The sequence below is a fragment of the Salvelinus alpinus genome, chromosome 12 (assembly GCF_045679555.1).
Source record: "Salvelinus alpinus chromosome 12, SLU_Salpinus.1, whole genome shotgun sequence".
Lineage (NCBI taxonomy): Eukaryota > Metazoa > Chordata > Actinopteri > Salmoniformes > Salmonidae > Salvelinus > Salvelinus alpinus.
The window spans coordinates 210,239-236,918 of NC_092097.1; the positions used below are offsets into that span (position 1 = coordinate 210,239).

Below are 26,680 nucleotides of genomic sequence, written 5' to 3' on the forward strand. Positions count from 1 at the left end.
CAAACACGTTTGGTGTTCGCCAAAAGGCATGTGGGAGACTCCCCAAAAATATAGAAGAAGGTACTCTGGTCAGATGAGACTAAAACTTATATTTTTGGCCATCAAAGAAAACGTTATGTCTGGCGCAAATCCAACACCTTTCATCACCCGAGAACACCATCCCCACAGTGAAGCATGGTGGTGGCAGCATCATGATGTGGGGATGTTTTTCATCGACAGGGACTGGGAAACTGGTCAAAATTGAAGGAATGATGGATGGCGCTAAATACAGGGAAATTCTTGAGGGAAACCTTTCACTCTTCCAGAAATTTGAGATTGGGATGGAGATTCACCTTCCAGCAGGACAATGACCCAAAGCATACTGCTAAAGTAACACTCGAGTGGTTTAAGAGGAAACATTTAAATGTCTTGGAATTTGCTAGTCAAAGCCCACGCCTCAATCCAATTGAGAATCTGTGGTAAGAGTTAAAGATTGCTGTACACCAGCGGAACCCATCCAACTTTAAGGAGCTGGAGCATTTTCGCCTTGAAGAATGGGCAAAAATCCCAGTGGCTAGATGTGCTAAGCTTATAGAGACGTACCCAAAGAGACTTGCAGCTGTATTTGCTGCAAAAGGTGGCTCTACAAAGTATTGACTTTGGGGGGGTGAATAATTACGCACGTTTTCAGTTTTTTGTGTTATTTCTTGTTTCACAATAAAACATATTTTGCATCTTCAAAGTGATAGGCATGTTGTGTAAATCAAATGATACAAATCCCCCCAAAAATCCAGTTTGTAAAGCAACAAAATAGGAAAAATGCCAAGGTGGGTGAATACTTTCGCAAGCCACTATAGACAATTTTGACTTCGCAGCTTGGCCATGTAGTGGGAACCCCTCATAGGTCATGGATACGAGTACATTGCAAACACTGGTGTTAAACATTTGTACCCATGACTTGAGACGTACTATTCTTGACTCCTGTGAATGATTAAGAGAGGCCTAGATTTCCTTTTGTTTTATTTCTCCGTCTCTCTCTTATTTTTCTTATTTTCTTTTTTACATAAATGCATACATTTTTCCATAATTCCATAATACCAACAGTAATTTATTTGGTCTTCTTGCTTAAATAACAAACCTGAATATGATGCAAACTGGTGACACCACTTCAGGGGTGCTTAGTTAAAGTTCAAGATGGGGTTCAGCTTGTTTCTGAGATTTTCTTTGGGCGTTTGTGGTACTGCCTTGAGCTGCAGTGCAGACGCACTCTTCAGTTAGTGACCAAAGTTCAGCAGTAATAACGCCTTGGTCAAACACAATTTCTAGAGGCAGTAGTGAAAGAATATGCTTTATGCTGGTATGTAACCTAAAACGAAACTGGGGAGCTAGGAGTTTTTCCCTTAAAAGGGTTTTATTGCAGACAGAATACTCCTCAGTTTCATCAGCTGTCCGGCTGGCTGGTCTCAGACGATCCCGCAGGTGAAGAAGCCGGATCCCGCAGGTGAAGAAGCCGGATGAGGAAGTCCTGGGCTGGCGTGGTTACACATGGTCTGTGGTTGTAAGGCCGGTTGGACGTACTGCCAAATTCTATAAAACGACGTTGGAGGCAGCTTATGGTAGAGAAATTAACATTAAATTCTCTGGCAACAGATATGGTGGACATTCCTGCAGTCAGCATGCCAATTGCACGCTCCCTCAAAACATGAGACACCTGTGCCATTGTGTTGTGTGACAAAACTGCACATTTTAGAGTGGCCTTTTATTGTCCCCAGCACAACTTATACCTGTGTAATGATCATGCTGTTTAATCAGCTTCTTGATATGCCACACCTGTCAAGTCGAAAGATTAACTTGGAAAATGAGAAATGCTCACTAACAGGGATGTAAACAAATTTGTGCACACATTTTAGAGAAATGGGCTTTTTGTACATGTGGAACATTTCTGGGATCTTTTATTTCAGCTCATGGAACATGGGACCAACACTTTAGACATTGCCTTTATATTTTTGTTCAGTATACATTGAACTCTTTTGTGGGTGAAAGAGTTATTCTACCAAGTCCCATAATGGGTTCTTCTGCTGGAGTAACTTTTTTTAAGAGCAGTGTTTTTTCTAAGAGCAGTGTTGTTAGTATTATGGTAGCAATATTTTTTTTAAATCATATGCATGCAATCATATTCATGCAAGCTGTCATTTCATAAGACATGATCAGTGCTTGACTTGGACAGGAGCTCACAGGAGCTGATTACTGGCAAATGTTCTACTGCTTGAGCTCCTGTTCCTCTTATATAATATTAGCTCAAAAGTATTGTGACGCGCCTGCAACTTTATATAAACGGTACAGCCAGACTATCCTGTCTCAACATCTGTGGTCTATGATTTACACTTTACATGGGACTGTAAGCATTTGCTTGGAGACGGTAACTATGGTGACCACTTACGTCATCGCATAGTGGCTCGCATACTCTTTATGACGTCAACTACCCTGCAAAATGCTTAGGAAACCCCGGAGTGCTGTTACCATAGATACTGGCGGGGGGAGGGGGGAGTTTAGAGGAAGCGGAAGTGTTAGCGCAGGCGGAAGTGGTACTGCCCTGAAAATCCCGAGCAGCGAACGGAGGACAGCTTGGTACTCCCATCGTTTAGAGAAAAAGCAGGATTCAAAATACAAGCTAAATGTGAGTTCACTTGCATAAGTTTGATTATATTATTATCTCCTGGGTCAGAGCGGTAATTGTGGGTTCATAATAACCCAACAATGTCTCCAATCGCTATCTGTGGCGGAAGGTGGTTTGGGGCTGGGTACAAGGATTTAGGCCGAGACGTGTGATTGAATAGCGAGCTAGAGCTCACAAGCTAGCTAGGAATTAGGTTATTGTAAACCACGTATCTCAGATCTGCCCTAGGAAATATGAATCAAAATCCAAAATTGTACCGTAATGCTGATGTATATATCCACACTAGACTATGATAATTTTTTTGCAAGGCTAATGTTCCCTGCCTGGTCGTCGTGAAATCAAGACTTACAGTAGCTACCTTACCAGCGCTAGCAAGCTAATGCTAACATGACGCTATCTCCAGCTAATTTTACAAGTGAATGGACTGCAATGCACAGGTTTTTGCGATGACACTGGTGTTTAATAGCTACGAATTAAATGATATTTTCGTATATCCAACTCATTGGTAGCATTCAATTACTATAACTTGCTAGATAACGTTAGCTGGTTTGCTAACGGCAGCTTTCATATTAAAATTCCGCAAGGGAATGCGACAGAGAGGGCGTTACTAGCTCTCCAGCTCCATCTTCAATGCCGGACTGGAATCTAGCAAGCTAACGCTTTAGCGATTAGGTTGGCTACCGATTTTATAGCGCAATGCTGCAGTATTTCCGCCATGGACGTTAAATTTGACATCCGTGATCATAACTAGTTAGCGAGTATTTGCTAACGGTTGAAAGATGGTTATGTTGGAGGAAATTGTATCGATAGTAAAACACAGTGACAATTAAGACATAGCCTTGGTAATGTAGGATACCATACTGTCATAGTATACCAGGTTTTTAAAATAAACTGATCTCAACTGGCGCAAGTGACACAGCCATTGTGAGCAAATCTGACTTTATCATAGTCGAAATTGACTTGAGATATTATGGCCACGTATAGTTATACGGCTCGTGGCCATGTTATCTCAAGTCAATTTCGACTATGATAAAGTCAGATTTGCTCACAATGGCTGTGTCACTTGCGCCAGTTGAGATCAGTTTATTTTAAAAACCTGGTATACTATGACAGTACAATAATAATACATTGGTTAAACAATAAAGCTAAGATCACCTGCTGCGTTGTCACTACTTCACGTTATTTTTTAGGGATGTATGTCCTTTGAAAACATGCCTTGCGTCTAGAGCTGGGTTTCACGTAAAAGTTATATGGTTAATTTCTTATAATGGTTGTTTAGAAGAAGAAAGTCTTCTGATTATGGCTTAAACTTTCTAGAGCCCCAATGGGGACAAATCGATATTTCTAAGAATGTTGTGTTTTCAAGATAAATTATCAGAACCACAATATTGGAATTTGTTTAGTTGTGGCCAATCATAATGGCCAATTTTCTCAAATATAATACCTAACATTTACCAAGCTGATCTTATATTGTCCTATGTCAGCATTATTTAGCCGTTCCGGTGTGGACAAGATTTTCTTTATAACATTGAATTTGTGTTACTGTCCCAGAGAAAGGGGTTCCTTGCCTCTCACCGTAGAAAAATGCTGAAAGTGTTAAAAGGTATATTTATACTGTGTTTTTGTTTTATTTTTAATGGCCTTTATTTAGCTAGGCAAGTCAGTTAAGAACAAATTCTTATTTACAATGATGGCCTGTATGGCATTCCTTGAATCTTAAAATTAGGGCCAGGCAATATATCAAATTAATTAAATCAATGCCTGTATCACAAGAATCACGTTATTTTTGTATTTTTTCATAAGCGTTTGTTCTCATGTTGTCGTTTTGTGTCTTGGCTCCTTGTGTGCTGTGCACCTTCCCATTTACACACATACACCAAGCCCTCCCCCTTGCCACTCCCAACCACAAAGATGAGATCACTTCTTTCTCTCCTTTCTTTAAGACATGAAGGTCGTCAATACAGAACATTTCAAGAACTTTGAAAGTTTATTCAAGTGCAATCGCAAGAACCATCAAGCGATATGATTAAGCTGGCTTTCATGAGGACCGCCACAGCGAAAGAAGACCCGGAGTTACTTCTGCTCCAGAGGATAAGTTCATTGGAGTTACCAGCTTCAGAAATTGCAGCCCAAATAAATGCTTCAGAGTTCAAGTAACAGACACATCTCAACATCAACTGTTCAGAGGAGACTGCGTGAATCAGACCTTAATGGTCGAATTGCTGCGAAGAAACCACTACTAAAGGAAACCAATAATAAGAAGAGACTTGCTTGGGCCAAGAAACACGAGTAACGTACATTACACCGGTGGAAATCTGTCCTTTTTGATCTGATCTGAGTCCAAATGTGAGAATTTTGGTTCCAACTGCTGTGGCTTTGTGAGACGCAGAGTGGGTGAACGGATGATCTCCGCATGTGTGGTTACCACCGTGAAGCATGGAGGAGGTGGTGCGGGGGTGCTTTGCTGGTGACACTGTTGGTGATTTATTTAGAATTCATCTGTAACAGATGACATTCATATTCTGTTCACTTAGATAATATATTTGATGATACAGTGGTAGCAATACATGGTTATAACATCTACCGAAAAGACAAATGCCAACGGAGGTGGTGTTGCTGTCTATATTCAGAACCACATTCCTGTAAACCTTAGAGGATCTAATGTTAACTACTGTTGAAGTAATATGGCTACAATTCCTCTGCCTCACCTAAAGCCCATTCTTGTGGGAAGCTGCTATAGACCACCAAGTGCTAACAGTCAGTATCTGGATAATATGTGTGAAATGCGTGATAATGTAAACTCAGCAAAAAAAGAAATGTCCTCACTGTCAACTGTTTATTTTCAGCAAACTAAACATGTGTAAATATTTGTATGAACATAAGATTCAACAACTGCGACATAAACAGAACTAGTTCCACAGATATGTGATCCACAGATATGTGATTAACAGAAATGAAATAATGTGTCCCTGAACAAAGGGGGGGTCAAAAGTAACAGTCAGTATCTGGTGTGGCCACCAGCTGCATTATATACTGCAGTGCATCTCCTCATGGACTGCACCAGATTGGCCAGTTCTTGCTGTGAGATGTTACCCCACTCTTCCACCAAGGTACCTGCATGTTCCCGGACATTTCTGGGGGGAATCGCCCTAGCCCTCACCCTCCGATCCAACAGGTCCCCGTTCTAGCGAAACCCCGTTCCCAGACAGGTTAAGTGTTCCTTGAATTCTAAATAAATCACTGACAGTGTCACCAGCAAAGCACCCCCACACCATTCTGTGCCTTGTCACACCACCCTGGATTGCTGACCTCTGCCTGCCCTGAGCCTGCCTGCCATTCTATACCTTTCGGACTCTGCTCTGGATTACTGACCTACTGTTCCGCTAGCGGAACCCCAGTCCTAGACAGGTTAACGACCATTCCACAGGTGCATATTCATGAATTGTTTATGGTTCATTGAACAAGCACAGTGTTTAAAACCTTTACAGTGAAGATCTGTGAAGATATTTGGATTTTTGCGAATTATCTTTGAAAGACAGGGTCCTGAAAAAGGGACGTTTGGTTTTTTGCTGAGTTTGTGATATGAACAGAGAAATGTATTTTCTGGGTGATTTTAAATATTGACTGGCTCTCATCAAGCTGCCCACTCAGGAAAAAACTTAAAACTGTAACCAGTGCCTGCAACTTGCATCAGTCAGTCAACCTACCAGGGTAGTTACAAACAGCACAGGAATTAAATCATCAACATGTGTTGATCACATTTTGCAGATATTTGCTTTAAAGCAGTATCCAAATCCATAGGATGTAGTGATCACAATATAGTAGCCATATCTAGGGAAACCAAAGTTCCAAAGGCTGGGCCTAATATAGTGTATAAGAGGTCATACAATTAGTTTTGTAGTTTTTCATATGTTGATGTAAAGAATATTTGCTGGTCTGTGGTGTGTAATGAGAAACCAGACACTGCACTTGACGCATTTATGAAACTACTTATTCCAGTTACTAATAAGCACGCACCCATTAAGAAAATGACTGTTAAAACTGTTAAATCCCCGTGAATTGATGAGGAATTAAAAATGTGTATGGTTGAGAGGGATGAGGGAAAAGGTATGGCAATTAAGTATGAAACAATGATAAATTATATAAAAAATGATAGTAAAAAGCTTTGGGTCGCCTTAAATGAAATTTTTTGGGGAAAAGTGGCTCCATTTATTGAAACAGATGGCTCATTCATCACGAAGCCCACTGATATTGCAAACTACTTTAATGACTTTCATTGGCAAGATAAGCAAACTTAGGGATGACATGCCAGCAACAAACGCTGACACTACACATCCAAGTATATCGGACCATATTATGAAAGACAAGAATTGTACTTTAGAATTCCGTAAAGTCAGAGTGGAAGAGGTGAAAAAAATTGTTGTCTATCAACAATGACAAGCCACCAGGGTCTGACAATCTAGATGGAAAATTACTGACTATATTGCCACTCCTATTTGCCACATCTTCAATTTAAGCTTACTAGAGAGTGTGTGCCCTCAGGCCTGGAGGGAAGCTAAAGTCATTCCGCTACCCTAGAATAGTAAAGCCCCCTTTACTGGCTCAAATAACCAACCAATCAGCCAGTTACCAACCCTTAGTAAACCGCTGGATTTTTTTTGTTGACCAGATATAATGCTATTTTACAGTAAACAAATTAACAACAGAATTTAGGGAAGGACACACAGCATGCTTATTGGGAAGGACACTCAACAAGCACAGCACTTACACAAATGACTGAATTGGCTGAGAGAAATTTATGATAAAATGATTGTGGGGGCTGTCTTGCTAGACTCCGTGCATATTTTGACATTATTGATCATGGTCTACTGCCGGAAAAACGTATGTGTTATGGCTTTACACCCCCTGCTATAATGTGGATAAAGAGTTACTTGTCTAACAGAACACAGAGGGTGTTCTTTATTGGAAGCCTATCAAATATAATAGGAATTCCTCAGAGTAGCTGTTTAGGCCCCTTGTTTTTTCAATTTTTACTTACGACATGCCACTGACTTGAAGTAAAGCCAGAGTTTCTATGTATGCGGATGACTCAACATGATACATGTCAGTTACTACAGCGACTGAAATGACTGCAACACTCAACAAAGAGCTGCAGTTAGTTTGAGTGGGTATTTCTAATACTAAAAGCATTGTATTTGGGTCAAATCATTAACTAAACCTCAACTAAATCTTGTAATAATTAATGTGGAAATTTAGCAAATTGAGGTGACTAAACTGCTTGGAGTAACACTATATTGTAAACTGTCATGGTCAAAACATATTGATGCAGTAGTAGCTAAGATGGGGAGAAGTCTGTCTGTAATAAAGTGATGCTCTGCCTTAACCTCTCTAGGGTATGTGGGACGGTAGCGTCCCACCTCGTCAACAGCCAGTGAAACTGCATGGCGCCAAATTCAAAACAACAGAAATCCCATAATTTAAATTCCTCAAACATACATGTGTCTTATACCATTTTAAAGGTAATCTTGTTGTTAATCCCACCAAAGTGTCCGATTTCAAATAGGCTTTTCAGCGAAAGCACCACAAACGATTATGTTAGGTCACCGCAAAATCACAGACAAACAGTCATTTTTCCAGCCAAAGACAGGAGTCAAAAAACCCGAAATAGAGATAAAATTAATCATTAACCGTTGATCTTCATCAGATGACACTCATAGGACTTCATGTTACACAATACATATATGTTTTGTTCAATAAAGTTAATATTTATATCCAAAAACCTCAGTTTACATTGGCGCCATGTTCAGAAATGCATCCAAAATATCCGGAGAAATTGCAGAGAGCCACGTCAAATAACATAAATACTCATCATAAACTTTGATGAAAGATACATGTTTTACATAGAATTAAAGATACACTTGTTCTTAATGCAACCGCTGTGTCAGATTTCAAAAAGCTTTACGGCAAAACACAATATTCAATAATCTGATAAACAGCGTTCAGCCACAAAAGCAAGCCATACAGTAACCCGACTTCTACTGTATATCGGGATATGAGATTTTGGCCATATCGCCCAGCCCTAGTTCGCCCATTTTGAATTTTATTTTGTGTTTTTGCATCTCTGATTTGATGTTCAATCTATTCCCTGGGTCATTTCATGTGTGTCTGAGTTATTGGCGTTCGCTTAGGCCGGTATGACGTAGCACGGTGATAGTCACTCTCAACTACACTGGAAGTCAAAAGGAATTCGTCTTTTAGATTGCGAAAACGTTCGTCATACATGTCAGATTAAAATACTGGCAGATGTCATAACTCGGGAGGATGTCTTCTCTCGAATGAGCCATTGATCTTATTTTTGCGATAATCTTACCTCAAATGTGTAATTTAATGGAGGGTGTCGCACATTTTTCCTATTTGTCTGCCTCTAGTGCATGGTGAATTTGCCAAAGATATACACTGCTCAAAAAAATAAAGGGAACACTAAAATAACACATCCTAGATCTGAATGAATGAAATATTCTTATTAAATACTTTTTTCTTTACATAGTTGAATGTGCTGACAACAAAATCACACAAAAATTATCAATGGAAATCAAATTTATCAACCCATGGAGGTCTGGATTTGGAGTCACACTCAAAATTAAAGTGGAAAACCACACTACAGGCTGATCCAACTTTGATGTAATGTCCTTAAAACAAGTCAAGATGAGGCTCAGTAGTGTGTGTGGCCTCCACGTGCCTGTATGACCTCCCTACAACGCCTGGGCATGCTCCTGATGAGGTGGCGGATGGTCTCCTGAGGGATCTCCTGGACTAAAGCATCCGCCAACTCCTGGACAGTCTGTGGTGCAACGTGGCGTTGGTGGATGGAGCGAGACATGATGTCCCAGATGTGCTCAATTGGATTCAGGTCTGGGGAACGGGCGGGCCAGTCCATAGCATCAATGCCTTCCTCTTGCAGGAACTGCTGACACACTCCAGCCACATGAGGTCTAGCATTGTCTTGCATTAGGAGGAACCCAGGGCCAACCGCACCAGCATATGGTCTCACAAGGGGTCTGAGGATCTCATCTCGGTACCTAATGGCAGTCAGGCTACCTCTGGCGAGCACATCTCGGAGGGCTGTGCGGCCCCCCAAAGAAATGCCACCCAACACCATGACTGACCCACCGCCAAACCGGTCATGCTGGAGGATGTTGCAGGCAGCAGAACGTTCTCCACGGCGTCTCCAGACTCTGTCACGTCTGTCACATGTGCTCAGTGTGAACCTGCTTTCATCTGTGAAGAGCACAGGGCGCCAGTGGCGAATTTGCCAATCTTGGTGTTCTCTGGCAAATGCCAAACGTCCTGCACGGTGTTGGGCTGTAAGCACAACCCCCACCTGTGGACGTCGGGCCCTCATACCACCCTCATGGAGTCTGTTTCTGACCGTTTGAGCAGACACATGCACATTTGTGGCCTGCTGGAGGTCATTTTGCAGGGCTCTGGCAGTGCTCCTCCTTGCACAAAGGCGGAGGTAGCGGTCCTGCTGCTGGGTTGTTGCCCTCCTACGGCCTCCTCCACGTCTCCTGATGTACTGGCCTGTCTCCTGGTAGCGCCTCCATGCTCTGGACACTACGCTGACAGACACAGCAAACCTTCCATCCTGGATGAGCTGCACTACCTGAGGCACTTGTGTGGGTCGTAGACTCCGTCTCATGCTACCACTAGAGTGAAAGCACCGCCAGCATTCAAAAGTGACCAAAACATCATCCAGGAAGCATAGGAACTGAGAAGTGGTCTGTGGTCACCACCTGCAGAACCACTCCTTTATTGGGGGTGTCTTGCTAATTGCCTATAATTTCCACCTGTTGTCTATTCCATTTGCACAACAGCATGTGAAATTTATTGTCAATCAGTGTTGCTTACTAAGTGGACAGTTTGATTTCACAGAAGTGTGATTGACTTGGAGTTACATTGTGTTGTTTAAGTGTTCCCTTTATTTTTTGGAGCAGTGTATTATAGAAAGAAGATAGGAATCCAACGAATGAAGGAACGTGTAACGACCCACCCAGCAGACTGTCGACCAATCGCGTTCACGTTGTCAGTCAGTGTATATGTTGAGAAACGTGCCTATTTTCCTCAAAAGTACGTAATGTCACCATTCCAAAGCTATACGATACTATAGATAGCGAGTACTTTTCTCATATCTCGGTAAAGATTTGTAATTTTGTATTCTTGTTGCCAAAATGTGTGCTAATGTTGGGTTTTTGAGCTAATAACCAATAGATTCCCATTCACTGCTTGAAGGAGAGTGCTTCTTGTCCCAGAATTGCCCAGAATGCACTGCGCAGCCCGTTGACGTAGCATGGGCAACGTTTCCCATCTCCTCAAAAGTATATCTACCATTGTGAATGTTAGACCACTCTGTAAGGCACATCGATCTGCTGTTTGAACATGGTGAGATTGTAGACTCCTAAATTGATAGCTGTAAAATTGCCTAAAACTACACTAACTGATATTGTCTTTGGTATTATTTTGTGTAGTTACGTTTGATAGCTACCTAGCCAGCCAGCCCATAGAGAGAGCATTTGCATTGTGGATTTTGTTGTCGACTTGAGCTTCAACAGATTTCAAAAAGCGATTTTCCATGTTGCTACCAACCTTATTATAACGCCAAAATGAAACATTTGTTCACAAAAAATATTGTTCTCACAGCTTTGGGCCAGTCCCTGAGCTGACAAGGTAAAAATCTGTCATTCTGCCCCTGAGCAAGGCAGTTAGCCCACTGTTCCCTGAGCGCCGAAGACGTGGATGTCGATTAAGGCAGCACTCCGCACATCTGATTCAGAGGGGTTGGGGTTAAATGCGGAAGACACATTTCAGTTGAATGCATTCAGACATTCAACTGACTAGGTATCCCCCTTTCCCATTTTCTTTTAACACTGTAAATTAAAGGAATGGGTGGTTTTGAGTGGATTTTTACTTTAAGTTGTTTGGCAAATGCACATGTTTTAGAAACCTTAACCTGCTCTTTTCTGGTTAGGAAATCAAAAAGTTTTCCTGCATGAAGACTTATATGAAAAAGTTGCTTTTTGGTAAGCTGAAGCTTTCCCTTTGTCAGTTACCCACACTGCGCTGTAGTCTCTTCAATCACAAGGCAGTTAATACTATTGTCACCCATCAGAATATTGTAACTGTAATCTGGTCTTTAGGCTACATCTATTATTAGTACATCTATGTGTGAAATTAGTTTTGATATAGTTTAGGTCAGGTGTCACTAACCGTCTCAAGATCACTTTCTGAGTCAAAATGCAACCCGAGATCTACTGCTCAGATTTTATTTTAACGTGACTTAAAACATTTAAGTCTATGCAACACTAACCTATTAAAAACAGTACTGTAGCAATGAGGTTTGTGCAGTGGGCTATAGGCCTAATACGTTATCACCGCGCATTGTCTTTGCTTGAATTGCCCTCCCAATGCATTGTCCCCCACCCCCAAAAAAGTAAATTTAAAACTGTGAGTTATATGATCACAGCGGTAATAGATCAGTCATTGTATTACTTGTGAGTCACAGCTGATTGAGCATACATTTAAATAATTTGCTTATTTTTATTTTGCTGGGCTGATGGTGCCTGCATCTGATGGTCAGTCTCAGCGGATGGAGAGAGCAGCTGACTGAGGGTCTGCCTCAACGTCCTGCCGCTCTCTCTTTCCTCTGCTGACACTAACCAAAAAGGGACACCGTCTTCCAGCTGATGACAACTCACGCACCACAAATTCATGTTGTGAACAGAAAGTGAAATATTCCTGGATATTAAAAAAGAACCAAGCCGCTAATAAAATGCAAGCCTATCAATACACTTTCCTACTCATTCGTTACAGCACGAGTGGAAGTAGGAAGAACGTGCATTTTATGGCTTATAAAGGTGTTGAATAAAAAGAGTTGACAGTGCTGAGTAAGGACTTACATTAACTCACTCATAAAAACAGCAGCTCTCTCTAATCATGGTTAAAAATGTAAAAAAAATCTCGCAGTATCGGCTTTACTGTAGCTTTTTTTAAATTCCTGCTACATTACTGCAGACACGGTAAACTGAGCCACACGATTGGCCAGCGGTAGACCTTTAGTGCACTTGATTTACTCTCCGGGTCTGCCTGGAAGGCAGAGTTCGTAACTTCAGACGCATGTTTCAAAATGCAAACTCTTTGCCTGCTCAGCGCTCAGGGCAGCTAAATCGGGTGCACCTACCGCCAATCGGCTTTTTTACAGAAATGTTTGGCGATCGACTGAAAACGACCTGTTGGACCACTGGTTAGGGGGTAGTTTCTATCTATTTTAATTTAACTAGGCAAGTCAGTTAAGAACAAATTCTTATTTTACAATGATGGCCTAACCCGGACGACACTGGGCCAATTGTGCTATGGGACTCCTGATCACGTCCGGTTGTAATACAGTCCGGGATCGAACCTAGTGATGCCTAGCAATGAGATGCAGTGCATTAGATCGCTGTGCCACTCGGGAGCCATGGGACATTGTCAGATGGCAGCCAAGTGCAAGGGGGGAAAATTGCATGTCCTCAAAACTGCTTATAACAAACTTTGATAGTGAAATTCTAACAACCACAGTGTTTTGAATATACTTATTTAAGAAAAGTCAAGGATGGGGGGGCATGACTTTGAAAATGGCAGAATAATTAAAATCTTAAATTCATATGACCTCTAAATGATGCTCTCTAAGTTTAGTTGTCTATGATTAGTCTCTCCTCGGTCATCTTTCAAATACCCACGTGATGTTGTATGCTCCTGCAAACCAATGAGTAGATGGGAGAGGTGGGACTTCCAGCGTGTCAAGTGTCTCAAAAATAGACAAGTTGTATTTTATCGTTTGGCTACTGTAACGGTTTTGACTTGAGGTTATTTATAGGGGTGCCAGGTAGGTTGTGCCTACCAGAGAAAGCATGGGTTTCTCCTTTTAGTTTGGGAGGGAATGAGTCCCATCTGGTCCGTCAAGTCACACCAATACAAAGGACTTATATAAAAGTCAAGATGGAAATATACTTTTCATAAACCCCTTAAAACATTGGAAAGAACTTCAAACAAGTGTATTCTTTTGCGTAGTTGTATTAACAACATAAATGATCACACACCCCCACACACAATATAACAAATCAATGCACTTATGTTCATTTAGAAATGTCCTGTACCTCGGGCATAAAAAGAGTCCAGCCCGGTAAATAAGTTCAGTGACTCAAGTGACCTTAGTCACGCAACGTTTGTCCGTAGCGTAAACCCAGTATATTCATACACTCAAAATTACACTTATTTTGCAACACAACTATAAAGCGTATCAAAGACTAATCAAAGAATAATACGTCTTAACAACTAGATAAATCACAGTATACATCACCCCAAACAAATGAAATACCGTGTACAAAAAGTTGTAGTCAGTCGGTCAGTCAGATAATCCGCCAACAGATCTCCAGCGGAGAAAAGGCCACGAAAACCAACGGAGAGTTGTAGTCCACAGACGCACAGAGTGGATCCAATCCTGGGTAAACTCACACTGTAAGACAACAAACAAACGTAATAGCGAAGCTTCATGACCTGAAGGTAGTACACATCCTCATTCATGTCTCAATCACAACTTTTTTTTTTTCGCAGCTGATGCTGGCTATTTAATGGGGAATTAAAGGGGAAGCGCCCTATTAGAAGGAGAAGCACTGAGACGGTTCAGAAATATTCAGGGCCGTCACACACCCCCTCCCCTGGAAAAAGCCGACCATTGCCCGGGAAGGCACATCTTGGTCGGGGAAACCGAAAAAGGCCTCCTCATCACTTTCCTCTACAAAAATATTCATTACTTTTTGGCGCTCACGCTCCTCAGCTGAGGGGTCACAGGAATTAAGGCGTGAGACTTCTGGGTCTGGGAATCCGAGAAAAGTCTCCTCACTTTCCTCTTCAAAGATATCAAGGACCTTGCGGCGCTCAATCTCCTCCAATTCCTCAGCCGAGGGGTAACAGGCCTTAAGGCGTGAGACATGGACAACGCGCATATCTTCACCTGTGTCCTCTTTCACCACTCGGTAGTTCAAAGGGCCCATCTGCTCCACAATCCTATATGGTCCTTGCCATTTAGGAGCGAGCTTGGCCGAGAAGAATTGTTCAGCTTTCGAGTAAGGATGAGAGCGAAGCCACACCCGATCACGAAGCTGGTACTGCATGTCTCGTCTGTTCTTATCATAGTTTCTCTTCTGCTTGAGTCGAGCCTGGATCATGTTCTTCGAGACAAGAGCTCTCAAGTCGTGGAGATGGACTACCTGGTCATAGCAAGCAGCGTCTGGAGTAAGCTGCTGGGGCTGTAGCACCATATCCAAGGGTCCTCGGAGGGGACGACTTAGGTTCAGCTCTGCAGGTGTGACTCCAGTGGACTCTTGCACAGCAGAATTCAGGGCAAATCGAAACTCGTGAAGGTGCTTGTCCCAGTGTTTGTGCTGGGTCCCTACATAGGAAGCAACCATTGTCTTCAAGGTTCGATTTACTCTCTCAGTGAGGTTGGTCTGTGGGTGATAGGCCGTGGTCAACTTCTGTCTCAGGTTCCATCTTTGGCAGGTCTCCTCAAAGAGATCAGAGACAAATTGGGAACCTCGATCAGACAGGATGTAATCAGGCACTCCCCAGCGAGTCAGGATCTCTTTCGTAAGGATGTTAGAGACGGTCCTCGCTGTGGCCTGACGCAGGGCAAAGAGCTCCACCCACTTGGAATAGTAATCAACAAAAACAAGCATGTACACATTCTGATTGGAGCTTCTAGGAAATGGACCCATCAAATCCACTCCTAACATTTCCCAAGGTCGGGTAACCACAGTTTGCTGCAACTTGCCAGCAGGTTTTCTACCTTCTGGTTTGTACATTTGACAAACCTGACAGTTTCGGATATGTGACTTCACATCCATGCTCAGATGGGGCCAGTACAGTAATGCTTGCAAACGCTTGTAGGTTTTGAACCTGCCCAAATGACCAGCTAATGGGTCTTCATGGAAATGTTGAAGCAGTTGAAGGCGTAGAGTTTCAGGTATGTACATTTGGTAGAGTGTTCTGTGAGGTAGTTGTACAACTCGGTAGACTTTGTCTTCAATGATGGTCAGCTTTGTGGTAGGGTTGACCATCTTTTCTCCATCTTCCAGGATAGTCTGGTACAAAGCCTGTACTTCTGGATCATCCTGTTGGGCTTTCCAAATGACCTCATCAGAGATGGGAAAGTCAGTTTTGGGTGAGTCTCGACTGCTAGACAGGACAGTAGCACATGTAAGATGAGGGCCACCTTTACCACAAGCAGGAGCTCTGGATAATGCATCTGGAACAGTGTTGTATTTTCCTTTCCTGTATTCTACTGCAAAGGTGAACTCTTGCAACCGTAGAGCCCATCTGATGAGCCTGGTGCTTGGTTTGTTGGTCTTGAACACCCACACAAGGGAGGAATGGTCAGTGACCACAGTGAAGTGTCTTCCCTCCAGGTAGTACCTCCACTTTTCCAAAGCCCAGACAACTGCAAGGCACTCTTGCTCGGTTGTGGAGTAGTTCCGTTCTGCTCCATTCAATGTCCGACTGGCGAACGCTAGCACTTCTTCAGTACCAAGTCCAGTCTGTTGGACTAGGACAGCACCAAGTCCAACATCACTTGCATCAGTGTAAACAACAAAAGGGCAATCAAAGTTGGGATGACCCAAAATGGGAGGTGTGACGAGGTGTCGTTTCAGGGTTTCAAAGGAGGTCTGGCACTCTGCCGTCCATCGGAATTTCGCTCCTTTTTGCTTCAACGCGTTGAGGGGTTCTGCCACCTGGGAGAAGTTCCACACAAACCGATGGTACCATCCAGCCATCCCAAGGAACCGTTGAAGGGCCTTGAGTGTGGTTGGCACAGGGAAGTCTTGTACAGCCTTGGTCTTTTCAGGATCCACATGAATGCCGTCAAAAGACACAATATGGCCAAGGAACTTCAGGGAGGTTTGGCAGAAGTTGCTCTTCTTCATATTCAATGTCAGACCAGCTTCTCTTAGCTTGTCCAACACTGCTTGAAGATCTTGAAAGTGTTGCTCTCTGTTCTGGGAGTAGATAATTATATCGTCCAGGTAGACGAAACATATCTTCCCTTTGAGCTCACCTAACGCAATCTCCATGAGTCTTTGGAAAGTGGCAGGTGCATTCTTTAATCCAAAAGGCATCACCTTAAATGAAAACAAGCCCTCAGCACAGACAAAAGCAGTCTTGTCCTTGCTTTCCTGGTCCATCTCAACCTGCCAATAGCCACTATTGAGGTCAAGGGTAGTGAACACAACAGCGCCAGACAATGACTCCAGGATCTCGTGGATGGTGGGAAGAGGATAGGCATCAGTCTGGGAAACATTGTTGGTCTTCCTATAGTCCACACAAAATCTAAGACCACCGGTCTTTTTTGGAATGAGGACAACAGGAGCAGCCCAGGGAGAGGAGGAACGTTCTATTATATCTTGTGTCAACATATCATTAATGAGTCCCTTTTGGATGATTAGCTTCGCTGGGGACAAACGATATGGCTTTTGCTTGATCGGCATTTCCTGTGTAAGGAATATTTTGTGCTTCAGGAGTCCGGTGCGTCCTAGCTTTGAAGTACACACATCAGAGCATTATTCTGCAGCTGTTCCAACAGCCTTAACTCCTCTGGCTGTTCCAGCTGAGCTCTTCTTACAGCCTGTAAAAGGAGATCATCAGAAGGATTACCCAGGGTTAGTGGTACCGGAGCAACGGCAGAGAAGACTGCCACACATCTTTCCAGATCCATTAGCGGATCAGGACTGTCATCCTTTTTCCCAAAGGTGGGAAATTGCAATTTAATGGGCATCGCTCCCACATGACGTCTACTCAAATCACCATGAACAAAAGAGTTAGGAGGGATTGATGAAGTAGAGGGTGAAGGAGTTATCGGACCATGAAAATGAACACCAGGATGCATGGTGGATTGCATCCTGCAAGGGGTGGCTGCAGCATAGCCTTGTCTTGGCTGTTCTGAGGTGCCAGCTTGGCCCTCAGTGGTCTGAACAGAAGTGGACACCAGAGAAGCTCTGTGCAAGGAGTGGTGCCTAATGGAGGCCATGTCAACAGACACATCATCCAACATTTTAACACAATTAGAGAGCGCTGTCTGCAAGTGGTCTACAGTGTTTACCAGGGGAGAAAAAACAGAATTGACGTCCTTGAAGACCTCAGTGTGATGATGTTGCAGGCGCCACTGGAGAGTGGCAGTGAGTTGGCTTTGTTGGTAGTCAAACTGCTTGTCCATGGCACCAGCAACATCCCGTCTTCCACTCTCACTGAGCTCTGTCAGAGTGTGGGTTAGAGTACTCAGTGAGTTTCTGAATTCCATGGCACTCTGTTGTTGCTCTTCACTCAGACATTTGAATTTATTGTGGATTAGAGTTTGGAGGTGTTGTTGAGTCCGACGAATATCAAGGATGTCACCTTGAAGTTGTAAGACTACAACCTCTGGAGATAAACCAGACAATGGAGGAAGGTTGGGCGTCAGAGGAAGGGCTAGCTCAGTACTTCCACACAGATCCATGTCAATAAGTGAGTTACTAGTTAGACCTCCTGTGGCCTGTGGTCCAGACCGACCATTCAGATTCCCAGGGCTCTGGCCCAAATCAACTCCATTATTTCTATTCACATTATGATTTGTATTGTTGGCTCGGTGGTCAGAATGGCCCTGTGTATTCCCATTGACAGGTAGAATATGGATGAGCACATTTTCTTGGGGTGAATCCATTGTTTTAATTCCACACAAAAGATTTGCTTGGGTTAGTTCTCAATGTTGAGGTCCCATCTGGGGTGCCATTTTTTATGTAACGGTTTTGACTTGAGGTTATTTATAGGGGTGCCAGGTAGGTTGTGCCTACCAGAGAAAGCATGGGTTTCTCCTTTTAGTTTGGGAGGGAATGAGTCCCATCTGGTCCGTCAAGTCACACCAATACAAAGGACTTATATAAAAGTCAAGATGGAAATATACTTTTCATAAACCCCTTAAAACATTGGAAAGAACTTCAAACAAGTGTATTCTTTTGCGTAGTTGTATTAACAACATAAATGATCACACACCCCCACACACAATATAACAAATCAATGCACTTATGTTCATTTAGAAATGTCCTGTACCTCGGGCATAAAAAGAGTCCAGCCCGGTAAATAAGTTCAGTGACTCAAGTGACCTTAGTCACGCAACGTTTGTCCGTAGCGTAAACCCAGTATATTCATACACTCAAAATTACACTTATTTTGCAACACAACTATAAAGCGTATCAAAGACTAATCAAAGAATAATACGTCTTAACAACTAGATAAATCACAGTATACATCACCCCAAACAAATGAAATACCGTGTACAAAAAGTTGTAGTCAGTCGGTCAGTCAGATAATCCGCCAACAGATCTCCAGCGGAGAAAAGGCCACGAAAACCAACGGAGAGTTGTAGTCCACAGACGCACAGAGTGGATCCAATCCTGGGTAAACTCACACTGTAAGACAACAAACAAACGTAATAGCGAAGCTTCATGACCTGAAGGTAGTACACATCCTCATTCATGTCTCAATCACAACTTTTTTTTTTTCGCAGCTGATGCTGGCTATTTAATGGGGAATTAAAGGGGAAGCGCCCTATTAGAAGGAGAAGCACTGAGACGGTTCAGAAATATTCAGGGCCGTCACACTACGCATACGCTCGTTCAGGCCTGTGAGCGGTGTGGGTGAAATGGCTGAATAACATGTACACTACCAGTCAAAAGTTTGGACACACATACTCATTCAAGGGTTTTTCTTAATTGTTATTATTTTCTACATTGTAGAATAATAGTGAAGACATCAAAACTATGAAATAACACATTAAATCCTGTAGTAACCAAAAAAGTGTTCAACAAATCCAAATATATTTTAGATAATTCAAAGTAGCCACCCTTTGCCTTGATGACAGTTTTGCACAATCTTGGCATTCTCTCAACCAGCTTCCCCTGGAATACTTTTCCAACAGTCTTGAAGGAGTTCCCACATATGCTGAGCACTTGTTGGCTGCTTTTCCTTCACTCTGCGGTCCAACTCATCCCAAACCATCTCAATTGGGTTGAGGTCGGGTGATTGTGGAGGCCAGGGCATGCATCTGATGCAGCACTCCGTCACTTTTTTTCTTGGTCAAATAGCCCTTATACAGCCTGGAGGTGTGTTCGGTCATTGCCCTGTTGGAAAACAAATGACAGTCCCACGAAGCGCAAATTAGATGGGATGGCATATCACTGCAGAATGCTGTGGTAGCCATGCTGATTAAGTGTGCCTTGAATTCTAAATAAATTAAGAATATTGTCACCAGCAAAGCACCATCACAGCACCACCTCAATGCTTCATGGTGGAAACCACACATGTGGAGATCATCCGTTCACCTACTCTGCGTCTCAGAAAGACACGGTGGTTAGAAACAAAAATCTCTAATTTGGACACATCAGGCCAAAGGAGATTTTCACCTGTCTATTGTCCATTTGCTCTCTTATTATTGGTGTCCTTTAGTAGTGGTTTCTTTGCAGCAATTCGACCATGAAGGCCTGATTCACGCAGTCTCCTCTGAACAGTTGATGTTGAGATGTCTGTTACTTGAACTCCGTGAAGCATTTATTTGGGCTGCAATTTCTGAGGCTGGTAACTCTAATGAACTTATCCTCTGCAGCAGAGGTAACTCTGGGTCTTGATGGAAGATGGGTTTTTGCGACTGCACTTGAAGAAATGTTCCGTATTAACTGACCTTTACCAAATAGAGCTATCTTCTGTATATCACCCCTACCTTGTCACAACATAAATGCTTGGCTCAAATGTATTAAGGAAGAAAGAAATTCCACAAATTGACTTAACAAGGCACACCTGTTAATTGAAATGCATTCCAGGTGACTACTTCATGAAGCTGGTTGAGAGAATGCCAAGAGTGTGCAAAGCTGTCATCAAGACAAAGGGTGGCTACTTTGAAGAATCTTAAATAAAAAATATATTTGGATTTGTTCAACACTTTTTTGGTTACTACATGTGTGTTATTTCATAGTTTTGATGTCTTCACTATTATTCTACAATTCTAGAAAATAGTACAAATGTGGCCTCCCGAGTGGCGCAGTGGTCTAAGGCACTGCATCGCAGTTGCTAGCTGTGCCACTAGAGATCCTGGTTCGAGTGCAAGCCTTGTTGCAGCCGGCCGCGACCGGGAGACCCATGGGGCGGCGCACAATTGGCCCAGCGTCATCCGGGTTAGGCAAGGGTTTGGCTGGCAGGGATGTCCTTGTTCCATCGCGCTCTAGTGACTCCTGTGGCTGACGCGGTACAGTGTTTCCTCCGACACATTGTTGTGGCTGGTTCCGGGTTAAGCGGGCATTGTATCAAGAAGCAGTTTGGTTTGGTCTCGACCTACGCCTTTCCCAAGTCCGTACGGGAGTTGCAACGATGAGACAAGACTGTAACTACCAATTGGACACCACGAAATTGGGGAGAAAAAGGGTTAAAAGTAAAAACAAAAAATCAAGATAAATCCTCGAATGAGTAGGTGTGTCCAAACTTTTGACTGGTACATTTATTTTGCAACGCTCGTGCACGGAATGTGGCCGCTGTGGTTTGCATGTAAGGGAATAGTTCCTGACTGGTATCTGAAAAGTTATGATGCTTATTAATCAATTTGATCATGTAGCCTATTGAATACTCAGTGATTTTCCATTTGAAGAACACTTGCAGGTTTTGGGTCAGTTCCATTTCAATTCAGTCTTGCTTGCTTTTCAGTTTACTTCCAGAATTAACTGAATTGAAATGGAATTGACCCCAACCCGGACACACAGACATCTCTGGACATGCTATCGGGTTGTCTTTATATCCGTATATTAATGCATATTTAAAAATCCTAATCATTATCAGTCAGAAATGAGGCACTCCCTTAGCTGAGAGAGACATCTGTGCTAATAGGCTATTGGTTTGTTAGACATTTTATTACGCCTAATTACTGAGTATTCAATAGGCTACATGATAAAACGGATTAATAAAATCAGAACATTAAAAAACTTTTCAGGACCCACAGAGGTGCACATTAATGTTCTAGCCCAGCACAAGCACACCAGATGCATCTAATCGGGTCTGTTAGTATATGACTAGATAAAAAAAATTCATCCCCTTGGGTCCACAGTACTAGGGTTGTAGAATGGGTAACCTCATACTTTCTAACATTACTAATAACTGTTGCTTGGTGTGACTATGACCACAATAACTCTGTGCCATTTCACAGCCTCGACATGGACAAGAACGACCTGGTACAGAAGGCTAAGCTGGCCGAGCAGGCCGAACGCTATGACGATATGGCGGCGGCGATGAAAGCGGTGACGGAGCAGGGCGGCGAGCTCTCCAACGAGGAGCGCAACCTGCTGTCGGTGGCCTACAAGAATGTGGTGGGGGCGCGTCGCTCCTCCTGGCGCGTCATCTCCAGCATCGAGCAGAAGACCGAGGGCAACGAGAAGAAGCAGCAGATGGCCCGTGAATACCGCGAGAAGATTGAGGCCGAGCTGCAGGACATCTGCAAGGATGTGCTGGTGAGAGAGCGAGAGCTTGCTAGTCTGTGCCATCGCTTTTAAAGGAGTCCCTTGATGCTATGGGGACGGGGTGATATAATGTGACACTGGGGCTAGAGTTAGATTCATTTAGAGTCCAGGCAATTTGGGAATGTGGTTGGAAGTGGAAATTGTACAGGGAAAATGCCCTATTTACACAACAAGCATTTTTCATTTAGCGTGAATGTGAGCTGGAATGAATTTGACACCAAAGCAAGGTTGCAGAGCATCTATTTTTGGTTAATCTTTTGTTTGGTCCTGTGTGTTGAAAGAGTGGAGTTGACTGACACCCAATCAACCCCTTTTCTTGGTTTTAGGCACTCCTCGACAATTACCTCATTGCCAATGCGACTCAGGCAGAAAGCAAGGTGTTCTACCTTAAAATGAAAGGTGACTACTACAGATATCTGTCTGAGGTGGCATCTGGAGACTCAAAGAAGAGTAAGTAGATCTCTGTTCTGTGAGGAAGCTTCCGAGTCACACTGTTGCCAAGAACCCATGATCGTTAATTGGCCACTTTTCCTCAGCGTCTGATTATCATGGAAATAAGCAAAACCTATATTTTTATAATCTGCTGCTTGCAGTGCTTTTTAAGGCTTAAGTGGTATCATCACTGGCCTGATTTGATGTCCACAGTACATAATATCTAGACAATGTTCAATCAGTATCCATTATACAGGAGATGCTCTGTGAAATGAAACATTAATTCTCTTCAACAAAAGCATGATGAGTGAATGGTGTTAATTCATTGGGCCTCTTCTCTCACCATCACAGCCACAGTGGAGAACTCCCAGCAGGCCTACCAGGAGGCATTTGACATCAGCAAGAAGGACATGCAGCCGACACACCCCATCAGGCTGGGCCTCGCTCTCAACTTTTCCGTCTTCTATTATGAGATCCTCAACTCCCCCGAGCAGGCCTGCAGTTTGGCGAAGGCGGTGGGGCACCGTTATACTCTCACACACGTTCCATCATCACACTGCAGTGCCTGCGTGATACAGACACGCCCCTCCTGCTCAGATTTTTTACACAAACCTGCTCTTTAACACCGGTGCTTGTGCTGTTGGCGTTTGCCAAATATTTAAATGAAAAATAGACTGTTGTGATGGTGCTTTGTCATCTGGAGTACCAAGCTTTGTCAATTGGTAAAGTGTTTTGGAGGCATTTTATTTAGTGGTATTCTGGGCCTTATAAAACTTTTTTTTTTACCCCCTTCCATATACCTGTTTTCCCTATAGGCTTTCGACGAAGCGATCGCCGAGCTTGACACCTTGAACGAGGACTCTTACAAAGACAGCACCTTGATCATGCAGCTACTAAGGGACAATCTCACTGTAAGTACTTACAGCCAATATGCGCCTTGCCAATGTCATGCCATTCAAATGCATTATCGTTCGATAAACTTGGAACTGAATGCCTCGAGTGTATGAATCCAATGTTTTTTTTGTTTTTTTCCCTCTGCAGCTGTGGACATCAGAAAACCAGGGTGACGAGGGGGATGGCGGCGAAGGGGAGAACTAAAGGCGTTGCACATCACTGTTAATCCACCCACACTCTTCTTTCTTTCTTTTACACATATACAGCCCATACATCCCTGCTCCATCCAGCCCCCTCCCTTTCTGTATGACAAGCAGCATGAATTGTACCTGACCTACCAGTTGTGCCCTTTCTCAGATATGCTCAGTTGTTAACAAGCAGAGTATTGTTTTGTGAGGATAAAATAAAAATACATTTACCTGGTTGAGTGGCAAGGCCATTCGCCCCCCCCCCCCCCCCCCCTTTGATTCTCTCCTAACATTTCATAAAGATATGTTCTTTCACCTAGCAAGATATGCATTGATAGTATCCTTTTTTGCTTTGCTAGTGTACTGGCGATTGCTGGTTTTTATTCAAAAAGGTCATTAAACTGTCCGTTTATTTTCAACAAACACTGTGATGCTTAGTTTTTCTCCACATAATCACAAATTCTGGTCGCTAAAATTCAGTACTGTATGTAGCAGTGCAATTCTGCTGTGGCCTCATAGAGAATGGTAGAAGAGGTTGTATTGTGACACTGACTAACATGCATATTGCTGTGTATTGTAAATTTTATTTTGGATCTGGAACTAAAATTAATACAAGGGACTCTAGGTTTTGCCATTCAATGTATGTCCAGCTGAAAAGGAAAAAAAACATTCCATTAGAACCTAACATTTAAAGGTAGACTCAGTGAAATAACGTTGCCACACGCAGCACTGCAGATATTGAGATGAGCAAGACTTTGGTCTTACACGGTCACACAGTATCTGTGCATGCGCACAGGTTTGCTTCACATTGTTAGTGTGGTAGGTACGAGACCAAAACAGAGTAAAAGTTGAGCTCCCACTTCAGCGCTCTTAGTTGCAGAAATAGACCCACTATGCTGTTAACTTTCTGCATCGATGTCATTTCGCTGAGTCTACCTTCAAGATGTTATAAATTTTTGTTGAACAGACCGGAGCATTCTCCTAATGTTATGTACTAGAACATTTGACATAAAGGTGCTGTTTGACATTAGTATAATGATACTATTTTGTTCTTAAATGTTACTTTTTTGCTTTGCGTAATAGTGACTCGCACATTGGTTCAAAACTGTAAATTGTAAACCCTTTTAAAGTACATTTAAATCTCTTAAATTGTGGTGTTAACCTGCTTGCAAAGAAACACCTTAAAGCTGTTTTACGTTGAACTTTTATATATTGGTTATTAAAGCCTATCTTGAGGGCCTTATGCTGACAGTCCCAACTGACCAGTCAAAAGTTAGATATCATTTCATAAAGGAAACGATATCTAAGAGAATTCATGCTCTTGCCCACGAAGAGTGTGTAAGCAAGTCCCCTAATGTAAGTTGTCATAGTCGGAGATGGCATTGATGCTTTAGTTTCGTGTATCTCCAGACTGGAGTCTATCAGAGGAGACCATATTGTAGTGGAATGCGGTCAGTGGATGGGTTAGATTCTGGAGTAGTGCAAGGAACTTGAAGAAGTAGCTGAATTCACTCAGTGTCACAATACTTTGTCATCACCATAACATTCCACTTAGGTGTTGAATTCATCTGGTTCAGTCTTGCTGAAGACAATGTTTCATGCACTGAAGAAAAATCTCCCCGTTAGCTGAATAAATGGCAGTTATTCTACGCTTAATTTAAAAAATGCAGTAGTGAATGTGGAACCGAGCCTGTCTGTATATCTGGTATCTCCAATTGCTTTGTTTTTACTGACCAGTATTCTGCCTAAAGTTTGCTTCTGTGATGGTTTATATTGCTTAGATTTAGAATAGCATTAAAACAAAAATACACAAAAAAAACAACCCCTGGTTATTGACGTAATACTAGATTTGTATGTCTTTTAAAACAGTTCTAGTTTCACCCTACATGTTATCAGGAAAGTGTAAAAGACAATTTAAAGTGAAATAAAAGTTTTATCAGTTCCAAATTGTCCTGTTTTGTTTTTGTAACGAGTGGTTTGTCTGACAGAGTTAAACACTCCCGCATACATTTTTACTTAGTCTGATAAGCATTATTTAATGTTCAATTAAAACAGGCTACTTATTTAGTTGACAGAAATTGCACGACACCTCAAAGGCTGCATTTTCACTGGCACTTACAGCTAAATTCTGATATTTTTTTCACTGATTGGTCAAAAGAACAATTAGTGGAAAAAATGTCAAATGGGCTGCCTGTGTAAATGCAGCCAAAGAAGATTCAATCAGATCAAGCATTAACCGGATAGCCAACACCCACATAGCTGATGTTTTGGCAGTGTCGAATGTGTAACTGCATTGGAGCTGTCAAATTGGTGAGAAGCTGCTCTTGATCCTTGTCATTAAGCCACACCTTCCTGCTCGCATTAGATGTTCAGAATGAGAAAGTGTAGGCTATATACACTGCTCAAAAAAATTAAGGGAACACTTAAACAACACAATGTAACTCCAAGTCAATCACACTTCTGTGAAATCAAACTGTCCACTTAGGAAGCAACACTGATTGACAATAAATTTCACATGCTGTTGTGCAAATGGAATAGACAACAGGTGGAAATTATAGGCAATTAGCAAGACACCCCCAATAAAGGAGTGGTTCTGCAGGTGGTGACCACAGACCACTTCTCAGTTCCTATGCTTCCTGGCTGGTGTTTTGGTCACTTTTGAATGCTGGCGGTGCTTTCACTTTAGTGGTAGCATGGCGGCGGCGATGCACATTTGTGGCCTGCTGGAGGTCATTTTGCAGGGCTCTGGCAGTGCTCCTCCTTGCACAAAGGCGGAGGTAGCGGTCCTGCTGCTGGGTTGTTGCCCTCCTACGGCCTCCTCCACGTCTCCTGATGTACTGGCCTGTCTCCTGGTAGCGCCTCCATGCTCTGGACACTACGCTGACAGACACAGC

General features: G+C 42.7%; 1 protein-coding gene across 1 annotated transcript; it reads left to right on the forward strand.

The window, feature by feature from the left end:
- The first annotated feature begins 2,476 nt into the window (after positions 1 to 2,476).
- LOC139535330 (14-3-3 protein beta/alpha-1-like) lies at positions 2,477 to 25,728 on the forward strand. The gene is made up of 6 exons (XM_071334636.1): positions 2,477 to 2,656; positions 21,963 to 22,263; positions 22,599 to 22,722; positions 23,056 to 23,219; positions 23,520 to 23,615; positions 23,746 to 25,728. The coding sequence occupies exons 2-6, from the start codon at positions 21,970 to 21,972 to the stop codon at positions 23,800 to 23,802; spliced, it is 735 nt and encodes a 244-aa protein (XP_071190737.1). The 5' UTR covers positions 2,477 to 2,656; positions 21,963 to 21,969; the 3' UTR covers positions 23,803 to 25,728.
- Positions 25,729 to 26,680: the final 952 nt, after the last annotated feature.